We start from the raw sequence: 14024 nt of genomic DNA, 5'->3' as shown, positions 1-14024 counted from the left end.
TAAAATGGAAGAACCAAAAAAATGAACTAGGAAAACTTCCTAATTCGTGGTTTGCTCACGGTGTGCTCTTGTTGAGCTACGTCATATACTTCTCTTAAATGTTTATATCCTTTCACGAACGAGAGTCAACCAAGCAACTTTCAATCAGTTTCGTATAAAACCGTTCCAAATGCTTTAATCCTTTCAAAAAACAGTGTGCAAATCCAGATAGTTATTGTGGCACTAGAAGCCAATGCATTTTGGAAAAGAGATTCCGTCATCAGGGCTAAATGCCACAAATCTGAAGGCTTCTTAAGATCTGGAACTTTTATGGCGGTGCATTCGCCATCTGCATATTCTCATACCTACGTGCATAGGCCTCAGTGGTATGCTTCGATACGATAGTATGAATATTAAAGATGAATATTGAAGGCTATTTCTGGATACAACTGGAAGGAGGTGGCTGTGGCAGCAGAGCTGAAACCATTTTGAATAACTTTTTCCTAAGAATGCTGGAGACGGAAGCCCTTCCATAGAGGTGATCAGTCCATATTGGAAATTGGGTTTCAGACAGCGAGCTGAAGTTGAACTTGTTGAGGCAGAAGCTCCAGATTGCGGGTCTAAACTGTGTACCCAAAATGAGAAGCCACATTTATGATGTAAGTAGAGCCCCCAATAGAACTCCAAATTGTCACTCTAAGAGTATTCATGCTTAAATCTGGGTAATTAGAGGACTGGCATCCAATGGGAATACTAACGTGCCAAAGATACCGGTGCTGTGTTAAATATGCTACCCTGTGTCTCCATTTAAATTGAGCACAAAGTGATATGTCATTTCCTTAAAGTCAAATGCATTTTTGTTTGAGAGGCGATGTTTAAAACTGACAACATTTTGGTGCAACTTAAATACAGAAGTGTTTTTGCAAAACTAAGCACCATTAAATAGAATACTTGGCACATGCTGATATAGAATCATCTGACCATAGTGTATTCATGAAGCACTATTGTCTAATGTGGTGATATGTAAATTTGTGGCCGGTGCAAGTCTAGTCTAGTTTCACAAACAGAAATGAGCACAGAGAATTCATCCTATTTACAGAAATTCATGCAAAGTGTTAAACCAATGAAGGTCCTTATCCTGAATTGCACATGTAGATCTATGTGTATATGAGCGGAAAGGGCTTCTTTAACATGGTACCTTTTTACTGGAGAAGATAACATCTCCAGCCCAAACTTGTAGAGTTGAAGGCAAATGGGAATAGAATGAAAATTACACATATGTACAGTGAAAGCAGTCCACAAACGGGTAGATTGAGAATTGCACACATATTTAGATTGAAAGGTACATACACATGTTCAGAGAAAGCTGCAAATACATATTCTGAAAACTGCATGCACATGTTCAGAGAAGAGTGCACAAGGATTTTCCTAACCCAAAATGTGTAGGAATCGGTTGTAATTTGTTCTTGTCTACATTTTAAATGACCTGCACATAGCGAATACATGCACAAACCTATACAGGGGAGCGACGTAAAATGAATATGTTTATAAATGCCATTTATTCAAGTAACTTTTTCTCTGATGTCATCCTTGTTTTGATACTGCAGAAAATAGTTTTTGAAGCAGCTTTGGAAATGTCTCTTTATTGGTGTACTCACACTGGATGATAAGCGCCAATGCTATTATTGAATTATAAAATGCCTAGTATATATATATATATGTGTATATATATATATATACCTAGAACGGATTATGGTAATGAGTGCTTATGTGTGAAGTAGCAAGATTCATGTAGGCAGGGAAAAATTTGTGTTGACAATTTGCTTGTGAATATAACTTTGTAGTGATTTCCTTGGTATAAAGCTCGAGACCACCTTTGTTTGACGTCAACTTGGTTCTTGAAATAAATGTAAAGTGTTCAGAAATCAGTTTTTTTTTTTTCTTGCCTAGAATTGTGGGGTGGGACTGTAGATCAAGAATATGTCCAGTTTTACCACCCTAGTGGAATCACTAAATATATATTTCTACAACATGTTGGCTACCAGGTGGCGCTGAGCTTGTGTGGCGTTTTGGCTGAAATAGTCTATTGTACTTGCACGTTGCAGGCAGAGGGGTTTTTCTCTTGCTTTTTAAAACTGACCATAACATTGATGGTGAGTGGTAAACGTACTCCAATTTTCCAATCTCTAATATTAACTTACACCACACTGACGATCCCCAATAAGTGGAAATGCGGATGTGGTTCGTTGTTGCACCCTTGAGAGCTGTGAGCCTTGGGTTGCTTAAGCTATATATTAACTAGCACTGCTCTTAATAAAGATGGTGATTTCCTTGGGAGAACAAATAAAACTTTACAGCTAATTGCAAAGCCATAGTGCATTGCAGTGTGACTCTGAGCTAGTAGGCTGTGGACAGAAGCCTGGCTTTGAATTTCCTCCGGAACCTATTGAAAGACCGCTCCAATCTGGTCTCCTGGGATAGATTGTTCCAGAGTTTGAGCCCATGATTAGCAAGTGAGCGGCTGCCTATGTGATTCTTACCACATTTGCAAGGGCTAGGCTAGTTTAGGGGGGGGGGCAATCTGAGGTTCATGGTGGGGATGTTTCCTTTTTTTATGGGCAAGAGGTAGGGCAGGCCTCTATTCAAGAGGTGTTTGTGGATGATGCAGCAGATTAACTGGGAACCATTCAGAATTTTACAGTCTGGTCAGATGGAATCCCAGAGCCTGAATGAGAAAATGAGTGTAGTTGTCTTGTTTTGAAGCAGCTGCTGTGTGGATGAAATGGGTAGGTCTTTAAAAGTGGTTAGTAGTGAGGTAGTTGGAAAATAAGGCTGAAACCCCCTGTATTTTTTTTTGTTATTATGGGACTTATTTTCTTATTGTGAAATCTGGTAATTTGTTCAGAGTGTCTATGAGGGATAATGGTTGAAACGAGCGTCGTTTGAGAACTACTGTAGATGATGGAAAGCATTTGTAACTCAAAGTTCTGGGCTGACGGGCTTGTCTCAGATCGAAATGTCACAGAGCCCCCCAAATTTGATCATTGCGCCATACTTTTAATGTAATGAAGCTCTGTTTTTAAAAAAGAAATTTGTATTTTATTTGGATTTTATTATGTTTTATATAGCGCTCTTGTCCAAAGCGCTGTACACTTTAAAATCAAAACACAGTACAATAATAATGGTGGGTATAATTCAGATCATTAGTGCTGGTAGCAAACAATCAGGAAGAATGTAAAAGATGTGTTTTCAGAGAAGAACGGCAAGTACAATAGTCAGTAATAGAACGAATAGCCACAGGGAGGGCATTCCAGTGAAGGCGGGGTGAGTAGCTGAAAAGAACTAAAGCGGGACTGGGCACAAGGTGGACGTGGAACATTAAATCTAAAGGAATAGAGGAACACCAAGAGCGAGATAGACAATAAAAGGAAAGAAGAGAGGCAAGATAGCCAGGAGCAAGCGGATAGAGTGATTTGAAAACTAAGCATAGAAAATGGAATTTAAGTTGAGAATGAAATGGTAGCCAACCAAGTGAGACGAGAGAGGAAGAGATAGTCACGATAGGAAAGAAGACAAAGTACAGAAGAGTTATAGATTGATTTCAAGGGAGTGCGGCCAGAACTTGGGAGACCAAAGAGTGTTGGAGCAGTAAAAAATTGAGAAAGAATTAAGGGAGAGATGAGAAGATTAGTGGCCTGAAAGGTAAGAAAAGAGCGAACTTTACGGATGTTGTGAAGGTGAAAACGGCAAGAGCGAGAGGTAAGGGAAATGTGGTGATCAAAAGAAAGATTCGAATCAAGATGTAGACCAAGATTGCGAGCAGTGGGAGAGATAGTAAGGCTAGCAGGTGGAAAAGCTATAGAAGAAGGTGGTGGGTGAGGTGGAATAGTGTTGGCACGGAAGAATAGTACTTCAATCTTCCGTGCGTTTAAGTAAGGAAATGAGAAGCCATCCAGGATTTGTTGGCAGAGAGACCAGCTGTGAGGGTATGGTGAATTGCGTGAGTAAAAGACGAGCAAGATAGAAAGAGTTGTGTGTTGTCTCCGTAAAAGTGATGAGAAAGACCAAAGGAAGAGATTATAGCTGAGAGCTCAGAGGTATAGCGAGAGAAAAGAAATGGGGTTGAAGAATGTCTAGTCGCCCACCATCGGTAGATCACTACATGTTATGCTCTTTTTTACTCTGCTGGCAAACAATCGGTAGGTGAAAGTCATCAATAGATCTTGGGCTCAAACCTCATTGTGATAGTGTACACATGTGGAAGTTTACATTTCCATTCACCACATCTCTAAAGAGGGATTCTCTTCTGTTTTATATAGTTATACATGTGTTTTTAGCTGCTAACCAAGTGCTCTTATAAATCCCCAAATAGGATCCTATTTCAGATTAACTTTATTTGGGTTTTGATTAAATCCTTCTTGGCCTCTAAAACCACATTCATTGGTCCAGTAGCTAATTTTCAGTAGACACCACTGCCGCGAAAAACACTTTTCCTTTAGCAAAGTTACTATTTTTAAGGCACATAAATTGTGCGTTGTTTTCCCTTCTATCAAAACCTGGACATGGGTAAATGGTGTAATTGTAAAGATTGCAGCTTCTCGTTGTGATAAAGTTTTGCTTGTGACTTTATATGTTTATAGCTTTTAATGTCCTTAAGTGTATCTGTTTTTTAATTTTAGTGCTTTGCCGATCATATCCAGAAAGAATTGGGAATGTTTCCAGCCGAGAAGAGGGGAGATGTTGTCATTCTTTTCTCAGCGCATTCCTTGCCAATGTCTGTAAGTTACTGCTGTGTTCCACTCCAGCTCTTAGGCAGATTAAATTATTTCCTGGAAATGTATCAAAGTTTTTAAATAGTGTGATGTGAAATGTGCACACAGAATGGTTAAGTGAACGTGTAATTGAAACGACTAACTGCTTATGAGCACATGAACGCTGTCTGTAACGTCTGGTATATTCCTTCACCCCAGAATTCTAAATGAGCAGATTAGTGGTAGTGCAGTGGCTCCAGCAGTACAGCATGCTGTGCCCTTGCACAGTGGCATACATTTTGGGAGGGGGACCGCAGGGAACAGGCTGACTGCAAGTTTTATTCACTGTACCATTTTTTGGGGGCACTGTATATGCCCTTTTGCCAAATCCTGAACAATGCCAGGAGGACCAATATACACCCTTCACCCCCTCGCAGCTCTAAATGGACCAGCTGGGAGAAGGGGCAATGTCTGAGACCAATCTCGGCAATCCACAGAGGGGCCCCTATCAGAAAGCTTATCGGCCCAAGCCATCAGGATATTGGTGGTGATGGCCTAACGTAAATCTAGCACCATGTGTAGTCATTCTCTTTACCATGGGAACACTGACAAGTGAAATACCCTTCAACAGCTTGGGAGCAGCCTTTATCACTTTGAATGATTGCTCTTCTCAACTTATTCATGTACTTATCCTTCTATATTGACTACTTTGTGATCTTCAAAGTTTAAATATGAAAGCATGCAAGGCAATCTGTATATGGAATTATCACATTGCATGTATATAGAGGGTTCAAAATTAAGATTTGATGAGGGGGAACTAAGACCAGCTCCTGGGTGTCGGGCATCACCCAGTAGGCAGAGCTACCGCTGGGGAACAAGGAGCACGTACCGGGCGCAACGTGAATCTTAACTTCCGCATGAGATGAACACTTGAACTTTTTGTCCATTACGTATAATTCATTATGTTTAAAGATGTACTAGATGTGTCCTACTGCTTCGTTAATCGCATTCTCAAATGCTCAAAATGAATGTTACATTTGCATATTTTGTAAGGCAACCATAGGTTCCTGGTAGCTGTTGTTTTAAAGCTAGCCAGGCTCTCCTAGGCTAGAAGCAGGAGCTAAATAGCTCCAGGCTCCCCTCAATTTCGAACCCTGTACATCGTACAATATTGCAGTGCATAGTTTCTTTGCAATATTGTAATATAATATGCAGTGCATGTAAAAATAGTTATCTGATTGTCTTTTCTTTTTATTATATATATATTTCTGAGGCTTGTGGATCTTCTTAGATCACATGCTATGCATCGGCCGACATCTAGTGGTAGCTGCAAAGTATTACATTTTTTGTTTTCGAAACTCTCAAAGGGGCGTCGACAGGGCACGCCGGTAATAGTATTCCTAGTGTGACGTCCACTGTACCCATGGTCCTTCACATGACAAAGTCCCTCAGATTGTTTTTTTTTCCACCATCATAGATGGACGCGTATCGCAGAGTTCCTTCTTAGCTGATGCCATTACTTATAAAAAGTTTAAAGTTAGACTTTCTTTCTGTCCTTTTGACAACCGTACACCGTAAGATCTCCGGCAATGGCTTTCAATGACAAGACCATTCGTCAACGACTCCCACCTTGACAAACTTTGTCTGCGGCCTATCTATGCCCCATCGGGCCTCGGCCCTGAACAGTAGGAAGAGTGGCTGGAGGTTCATATTCCATCTCGCGTAGAGAATGCATATTCCCCTATACTGCCTTTATTTTGCCATGCTGCCATCTTTATACACTATGGAAAATACTCCTTTTAAATGTTGTCCTTCCTGTAACAGTACGTTTACCTGGAAGGATTCACACTGAGTGTGTAACCTTTGCCTCCCTAGGGACCACGCCGAAAAACAGTGCAAGTCTTGCAAACTGTTTAAGCCAAAAACTTCAAAGGACCGCAACACTAAATGCTGGGCCCACTACGCCATGCAGGCCGAGGCCGGCATGGATGTCGAGGGAGCCTCCAGCCATGGCCGTGTCAGTGTCCTAAGTGACGCCGAAGGCGATCAGGATCCAATGGATTCCCACGTGCGAGCCCCTGACTCCAACAGGCAGGCCGGTGGTTCTGCTACAGAGACGACACCCGGCGGCTCAAGCACCTCCACTACAAGCCACAACAAGCATGTCCCCCCTGGCCGAAAGTCGACTATGTCGTCGACCGATCAGCCACACGCTCTTGTCGAAGGGAAGGTCCGACCATTCCCTGTCTTCTGGACCAAACGTGGTTGTGATCACCACATGACAGGCCCCCGAAAGTCCTTGGGTTTCCGGCAACCGTGCATCGAAAGACACGTCGACGTCTCCTGCAAAAAGCTCTAGAATGAGCAACTTAATTAAAAAACACGTCCCTGACACCCTACTTAAGGCCAGAACGTTGAAAAACTCAAAAAATCGTCAACGCCCCAAGCCTCGAAATCACAAAGTTCAAAGAGTAGGGTTTTTCCTACCCCTGAGCACACCCTTTTAGGGGCAAGGCATCCCAAATAGCCCCCTACTCCAGAGCCTCTACCGACAGTGTCGCCAAGCTCCTCCCAATGGACCCCAGAACAGTTTGATAGGGTCATGTGCAGAATGTCTAGTTTTGTAACTCGTCATATCAAGACATAGGTCAGGACACATATTATTATGACACTCAAGGCTCACAAGACCCTGGCTCATTTACAGACCCAGCAACCAAGGGGTCTTAGACCAATACTATGATGATGATGACGTATATATCATCTAATCCCCAGACCATACCGACCAACCGGTGGCTGTTTCCCTGGTGGACAACCAACTGCAGTACAATGACCTGCTCTTAAAGGCTGCAGAACACGAAGCTCAAGTTGATAGACTTTGTAGAGGACATCCTTGGAGGGGGGATAGGAGATCTGCAGCACAGTTCATCCCTCTGCTTCAATCTATCCAGAGGCATATTCAGCAGTCTCTACTTACCCCCAACATTTTCAGACCAGCCCCATCGGACCCTTTAGGGGGCAGTTAAAGCCTGACTTTCTTGTAGTCACCACTACAAGGAAGAGGGCAGGAATACCCCTATCCTCTGCCGAAGCCCCTCCTGGCAAGGAGAGTAAGAAAATCTACACCCTGGGCAGGAAAGTAGCCTCCTCGGCTACCTATCAAATAAGATTTGCTAACAACACTATGCTTTTATCCAGCTACAGTTGCCACAAGTGGGAGAGGTTGCACAACAAATAGACTTGGTTCTAGAGCCCCTAAAGATGCAGCTATTACACACTATTGCTGAATGAAGACAAATAGCATGATGCATTCTTAAAAATAACTTAGACGCTGCAGACAATGCGGGGTGAATTGTGGCAGAAGGTACATTCATCAAACGCCATGCATGGCTCCGTCAGTCGGGTTTCAAATTGGAGACCCAGGCTCCCCTTTAAACAGGAGGAATAAGACTCCCTCAAATCCCTGGGACAACTTACTAACAAACCCTTTGGGCACAGAGGAGTTTCAAATACACGCTGGTTTGGAGGACAGAACTTCCAGCGGTCCTCCAGTTACAACCAGGGTGTTTGTCGCAGGGTTCTTCACAAGCGCAGTTCTCCCTACAGAGTTTTCAAAGGGGCCAAATAAGGTCCAAAAGTAGGGGCAGATCCTCCTCCTCAAGAGGGGGCTTCACCCCTCCTAAGCAATGACTAACCCGCTACAGGTTCCCTCCCATTCCTCTACAGCAGGAGGTTGTATCCCTCACTTTAACCACGCATGGGAGGGGGATCACGTCGGACAAGTGGGTACTTTCCACCGTGGCGGGGGGAGAGGGGGCTATTGCATAGAGCTAATACAAACACCAGCCATCCACCCGCCAAGACAAAGACAAACTAACCGGGAAGAACAACACATGCTGTTAGAAGAAGTGAAAGCACTGCTACTAAAGGACGCCATAGCAATCCTCCCGACAAACCAGGTAAACAAGGGTATTTATTCAATGTACTTATGTGCCGAAAAAAGGCCTAACAGTGCGCCCTGTCCTAGACCTGCGCCCTGCGAACACCAATGGCAAGCCACAAACATTCTGCATGACGCTATAGGAAGTAATCCCACTGATAAAACAGGGGGACTACATGGCAACCTTAGACATGAAAGATGCATACTTTCATATTTCAATGTTCCCAGTGCACAGAAGATTCCTGCGCTTCAAAATTGCAAACCAACACTACCATTTCAAGGTGCTACCCTTTGGTGAATACCCTTGGAAAGGAGGCTATGCCAATGTACTAGCGGTAGTGGCAGCGCACCTGCGCAGAGAATCAATCCCAGTGAACCCTTATCTGGATTACTGGCTGATAACAGGGGAATCCCCCCAAAATTTGCAAGTGAAATACCCAGGGAACAATCAATCTTCTGTTCCAATTGGGATTCTCAGTTAATGAGAAAAAAACAAGTTTTGTTCCAAGCAAGACAAGAGTTCTTGGGAGCTGTCATAAACGCAGAAGAGGGTCTAGTCTTTCCATCAAACGAAAGAGTGCAAAACATACTGCTACAAATACCTCAGTATCTAGCCGGTTGCAAATAACCGTACGCAGAGCAATGCGCTTGCTCGGAATGATGGCTTCATGCATTTACCATGTGCCGCACATACATTGCGCATGCGCCCAATGCAGCAATGGTCAGTGAAACAGTGGTCTCAGGCAAGCGGTCAGTGAGATGATCTAGTGGTTGTTTCGCTAACCCTAGTTTAAGCGCTACGCTATTGGACAAAGGAAAATCTATTAAACGGGAAACTTTTTCACAACCCTGCAGTGTAAGCGATTTGTCACTACAGACACATCGCTCACCGGTTGGGGAGTCCATTACCTTCACCACAAAACGCATGGCCTGTGGACCCATATCACAGCCCAAAATCAAATAAACCTTTTAGAGCTACTAGCAGTGTTCAAAGCCGTACAAGCTTTTCAAGTACATCTGTTGGGCCAAACAGTGCAAATCCTCATGGACAGCACCACTGCCATGTTTTACATAAACAAGCAGGAAGCCACACACTTTCCAAGTCTGACCAGGCTAGCACAAAAAATTTGGAAGTGGGCACTCAAGCAGCACAACATGTTGGCAGACTCATTAAGCAGAGATCCTCTACCCGAAGAGCACGAGTGGCAGCTCAGCAGAAACATCTCAAATGATATTTTCTCCCTCTGGGGCTATCATCCCTTAGAATTATTCGCCACAAGCCAAAACACACAATGCCCAGACTGTGCATCCAGGCTTTCCCAACGCAGATCCAAGGGGAACACCCTGTGGATGAGCTGTTCAGGGAAATTTGCCTACACTCCCCCACCCCCAATACCGCTACTGAGCAGGATATTGAACAAAATGCACCAGGAACAAGTGACACTAATCTTGGTTGCTCCCATGTGGGCAAGACAAACTTAGTTTCCGTATCTGCGCAAACTGGCAATGTGCGATCCAAACAAATTCCTGTGCCCCTACAACATGCTCACCCAACACAGGGGGACAACGTTACACCAACATCCTCATTCCATGAACTTAGCAGCTTGGCTCCTGAAGTCATAGAGTTTGGCCATTTAAAACTACCTCAAAGGCGTATGTTATGTTATTTTGCATTTATATAGCGCCTTATATACCATTGGTATGGTCTGAAGGCGCTGGTAGGTTGAACGCCCTTGGGAACCAAAGTTCGGGTCAGTAGAGAGAGTAGACGGAGTCCAAAGTTGCGTGTGCGCACCAGGTATGTGTGCAGCTGGTGCGGAATTCGTGTGGTAGCTGCTTCTTAGCGGTAGGTGTGGTGGTTGAGAGATCAGGAGTATGTGTCCGCTCTGGCGGGATTTATCCAGACCGAGTGTGGTTGCGTTAGGCCTGAGGAGAACGCCTGGCTGGGGGGGTGAAACCAGCAGTGTTTACTTAGAGTGATGGGGAGTGAGCGGGAGATGTTGATATGAGAACAGTTATACCGAATGGTGTCATAGTATCTCTGTGTTCTAGTTGAGTGGTGGTGTAAAGAAGAGAGTAAGCGTGGGGTGTGTTATGATGTATGCTCTTTCAAATGTTCCCTGCATTCCAAAGCATATTATGTACGTCATGCAATTCTATGCGATCAGGTCCGTTCTTTGCATTTTTATTCATTTCAGGCGTTCAAGATTGCCCTACACACACCTGTCTGCTCGACACACTCCCGCACTCTAGTCTACCTTGCGTGCTCTAGTCTATCCCTCATTCTCCAGTGTGTCCCACGCATGCACTCATGTATTCCATACGCATGCGCTCCTGTCTACCCCGCGCATGCACTCCTGTCTGCCTACGCACTCACCCGCTCTGTGTACTCACCCGCTCTGTACGCTCATCCGCTCTGTACACTCATCCGATCTACACATTGATCCGGTCCACATACTCATCCGCGCAACGTACTGGATATCCTCAGAGGCATGCAAACCAAACACCAGACACTGTTATTTTAACAAATGGAAAAGATTTGTAATATGGTGCCAGTCAAAAAAGGTAAACCCAATCGAATGTACGCCCGTCACACATTCTACATTACATGCTCCACTTACTAGTATTCAACTCCATCAAGGTTCTCCTAGCTGCTCTATCTGCGTACACCACTTCTCAGAGCAAGATGTACTTGTGGAAAGTCCCTGTCATTAAGGCATTCATGGAAGGAGTAAAAAGGCTTTACCCCTAACCCCCTCTCCCACCCTCCATTTCAAACCCACCTCCAGGCTGTGATCTAAATGTGGTACTTGCAAAGCTCATAGGTTCCCCCTTTGAGCCAATGCAAAAATCCAGCCTTAAATACCCAACATATAAAACGGCTTTTCTGGTGGTCATCACCTCCATAAGAAGAGTACATGAACTACAAGCTTTGTCAGTGCACAACCCTTTCTTTGTTATCCACAAAGACAAGTTGGTACCAAGAATACACCCTAGGATTTCACTCAAGTTCATATCCAAGTTCCATGTCAACCAGTCCATTGAACTACCTGCTTTCTTTCAAAACTCTTAAAGCTCAGCTGAGAAAAACCTCCATAAACTAGATGAAAGAAGGGCGGTTCCTTACTATGTAAACAAGACAAAACCGCTACGAAAAACAGACTAGCTGTTTGTCTCCATAGTACCCGTCAGGGAATGTGATCACGTTTCAAAAAACACCATCTCCAAATCGATAGAGAGTAGCAGAGCTGTATGCATTTCACTATCAAACAAAACTCTTCCTTTCACACCAAGAGCTCACTCTACCAGGGTTACATGAGCTACTTTGGCCTTTATTGAAAGCGTCCCGCTGGACGCCATTTGCAAAGAGGCTACATGGAGCTCCATTAATACTTTTACTCGGCACTACTGCATTGACACACACTCTAAAGCAGATTCACAGGTGGGACAAGCGGTGCTAAAACATCTATTTGCTGCTGTACCTTCTCCCAACCCACCACCTTCTCCACACACTGCTCGCTAATCTATGCATAGCATGTGATCTGAGCAGATCCACAAGCCTCAGAAGGGATACATTACTCATCGTAATCATATTTCTGATGCTTTCATCTGCTTAGATTCACATGCGCCCACCCTTCCTCCCCTGTGGAATAGAAGGTGCATAGATGTTTTCTGGCTTTTCTACTCTTCTATGCTTTATTACATCTGTACTCGCGCTACACTTCATGCAACCTCATGTCAGAAAGAAAACAATCTGAAGGTCCATGGGTACAGTGGATGTCACACTAGGGATAGTATTGCTGGCACGCCCTGTCAATGTCCCTTTTCAAGTTTCGAAAACAAAAAATGTAATGCTCTGCGGCTACCACTAGATGTCGGCCTATGCATAGCATGTTAATCTAAGCAGATACAAGCATCAAATACGATTACGGTGAGTAATGTATTGGCTTGTGGCATCTGCTTATGTGCATAGGCCGACATCTAGTGGAACTTGCATAGTATTACAGTTGTTGTTTTCGAAACTCAAAAAGGGACATCGACAGGGCGTGCCAGTAATACTATCCATAGTGTGACGTCCAATGTACCAATGATCCCTCACGCGTCGAGGTCCCTCAGATTGTTTTTTTCCGCCATGCTAGACGGACGCGTATAGCAGAGTTCCTTTCGGCGATAAGCCATTAACTTTTCACAATTATGATAGTATTTCTTTCTATCCTTTCATCGACTGCCGAAACACCACGCCGGTGAAGGAAAGAAAAACTGCCAGAGACCACCACGATGGACCTTTCCGCCTTGGAAGGCCGCCCCAGTCTTCGGCCCAGACATTAGGGAGAGAGGAGGGGAGACAATTTTAGAATACATATTCTCCCCTTCCTACAATTTGTTTGCCCAGCTGCCATTTCCAAAACCCGTAATTATGGAAAATACACTATTTAAATGTTGCCCTAAGTGTTACCGAAAATTCCTGTGGGTGGACAAACACTTAGTTTGTAATTTGTGTCTCCTAAGAGACCACGTCGAAACGTCTTGTCAAGCCTAAGATGTTGAAGGACCGCTCCACGAAACGCTGGGCCCACTACGCCAAGCAACTCAAGGCCATGGAGGTAGAGGGAACCTTTAGCGATGGCAGCAACGCTGTACTTTCGGACGGCGAGGGCAATGGAGTAGTTTCAGCTACTCAAGTGCATACCCCCCGACCCCGTAGGACAGGCCGGCGGCCATGTTGTGGGGACTACACCCGGCGGCGGCAGCGCTACAAAAGCACACACCACCTAGCACATAAGCCCCAGTTGAGATTCAACAAAGGAGTCGAACACTCGACAATGTTCGACACCTCGAGAAAGGTCCACCGAGTCCCAGTCCTCTGGGCAATCCCGATCAAAATCGCCACACGACCGGGTTCAACGGTTGAAAGACGGCAAGGGTGTCGCTTGAAAAACTCCTTCCGAAGGTCGATCGTCCATGGACAAAGCCTCTGCTCTCACAACCAAAATTCGACGCTTGACGTCGGATAAAGCGGCAGGCCCCAAGAAGTCTGTGAAACACTCCTCTGGGTCCCAGGGTAGGGAAAAACATCATAAGAAGTCCTCTAAAACCGATCAGAGGGACAAGAGCCCTCCTAGGGAGAAAACACCACAGAAGGGAATATTGTCCAAGGTCATAGAAAAACCTAAGGACTCTAGACATAAAAGGATTCCTCCCACTGATGAGGACTTGGGTATTTCCCCTCAATCTATTGTGATCCCAAGTTCAAAGGAATGGTCTTCCCAAGATATTGATGGGGTAATGCGTAGAATGACCTATCATAGCCAATTTTATGAGAAAAACCCAGATTACTTGAGTTTCCACTCCACTCC

The 14024-nt window shown here is 44.3% G+C and overlaps 1 protein-coding gene across 1 annotated transcript in view; it reads left to right on the top strand.

Moving 5' to 3' along the window:
* Nucleotides 1-14024, top strand: part of FECH (ferrochelatase) — a 304793-nt gene that overhangs the window by 177684 nt on the left and 113085 nt on the right. Inside the window, exon 7 of the mRNA XM_069627038.1 lies at nt 4659-4757. Within this exon, the coding sequence (XP_069483139.1) occupies nt 4659-4757 (99 nt within the window). The remainder of the gene's footprint in view (nt 1-4658; nt 4758-14024) is intronic.

The sequence above is a fragment of the Ambystoma mexicanum genome, chromosome 6p (genome assembly GCF_040938575.1).
Source record: "Ambystoma mexicanum isolate Mex_15411 chromosome 6p, UKY_AmexF1_1, whole genome shotgun sequence".
NCBI lineage: Eukaryota > Metazoa > Chordata > Amphibia > Caudata > Ambystomatidae > Ambystoma > Ambystoma mexicanum.
The sequence above is the reverse complement of the archived record's forward strand: the minus strand, read 5'-3'. Positions and strand labels throughout refer to the sequence as shown.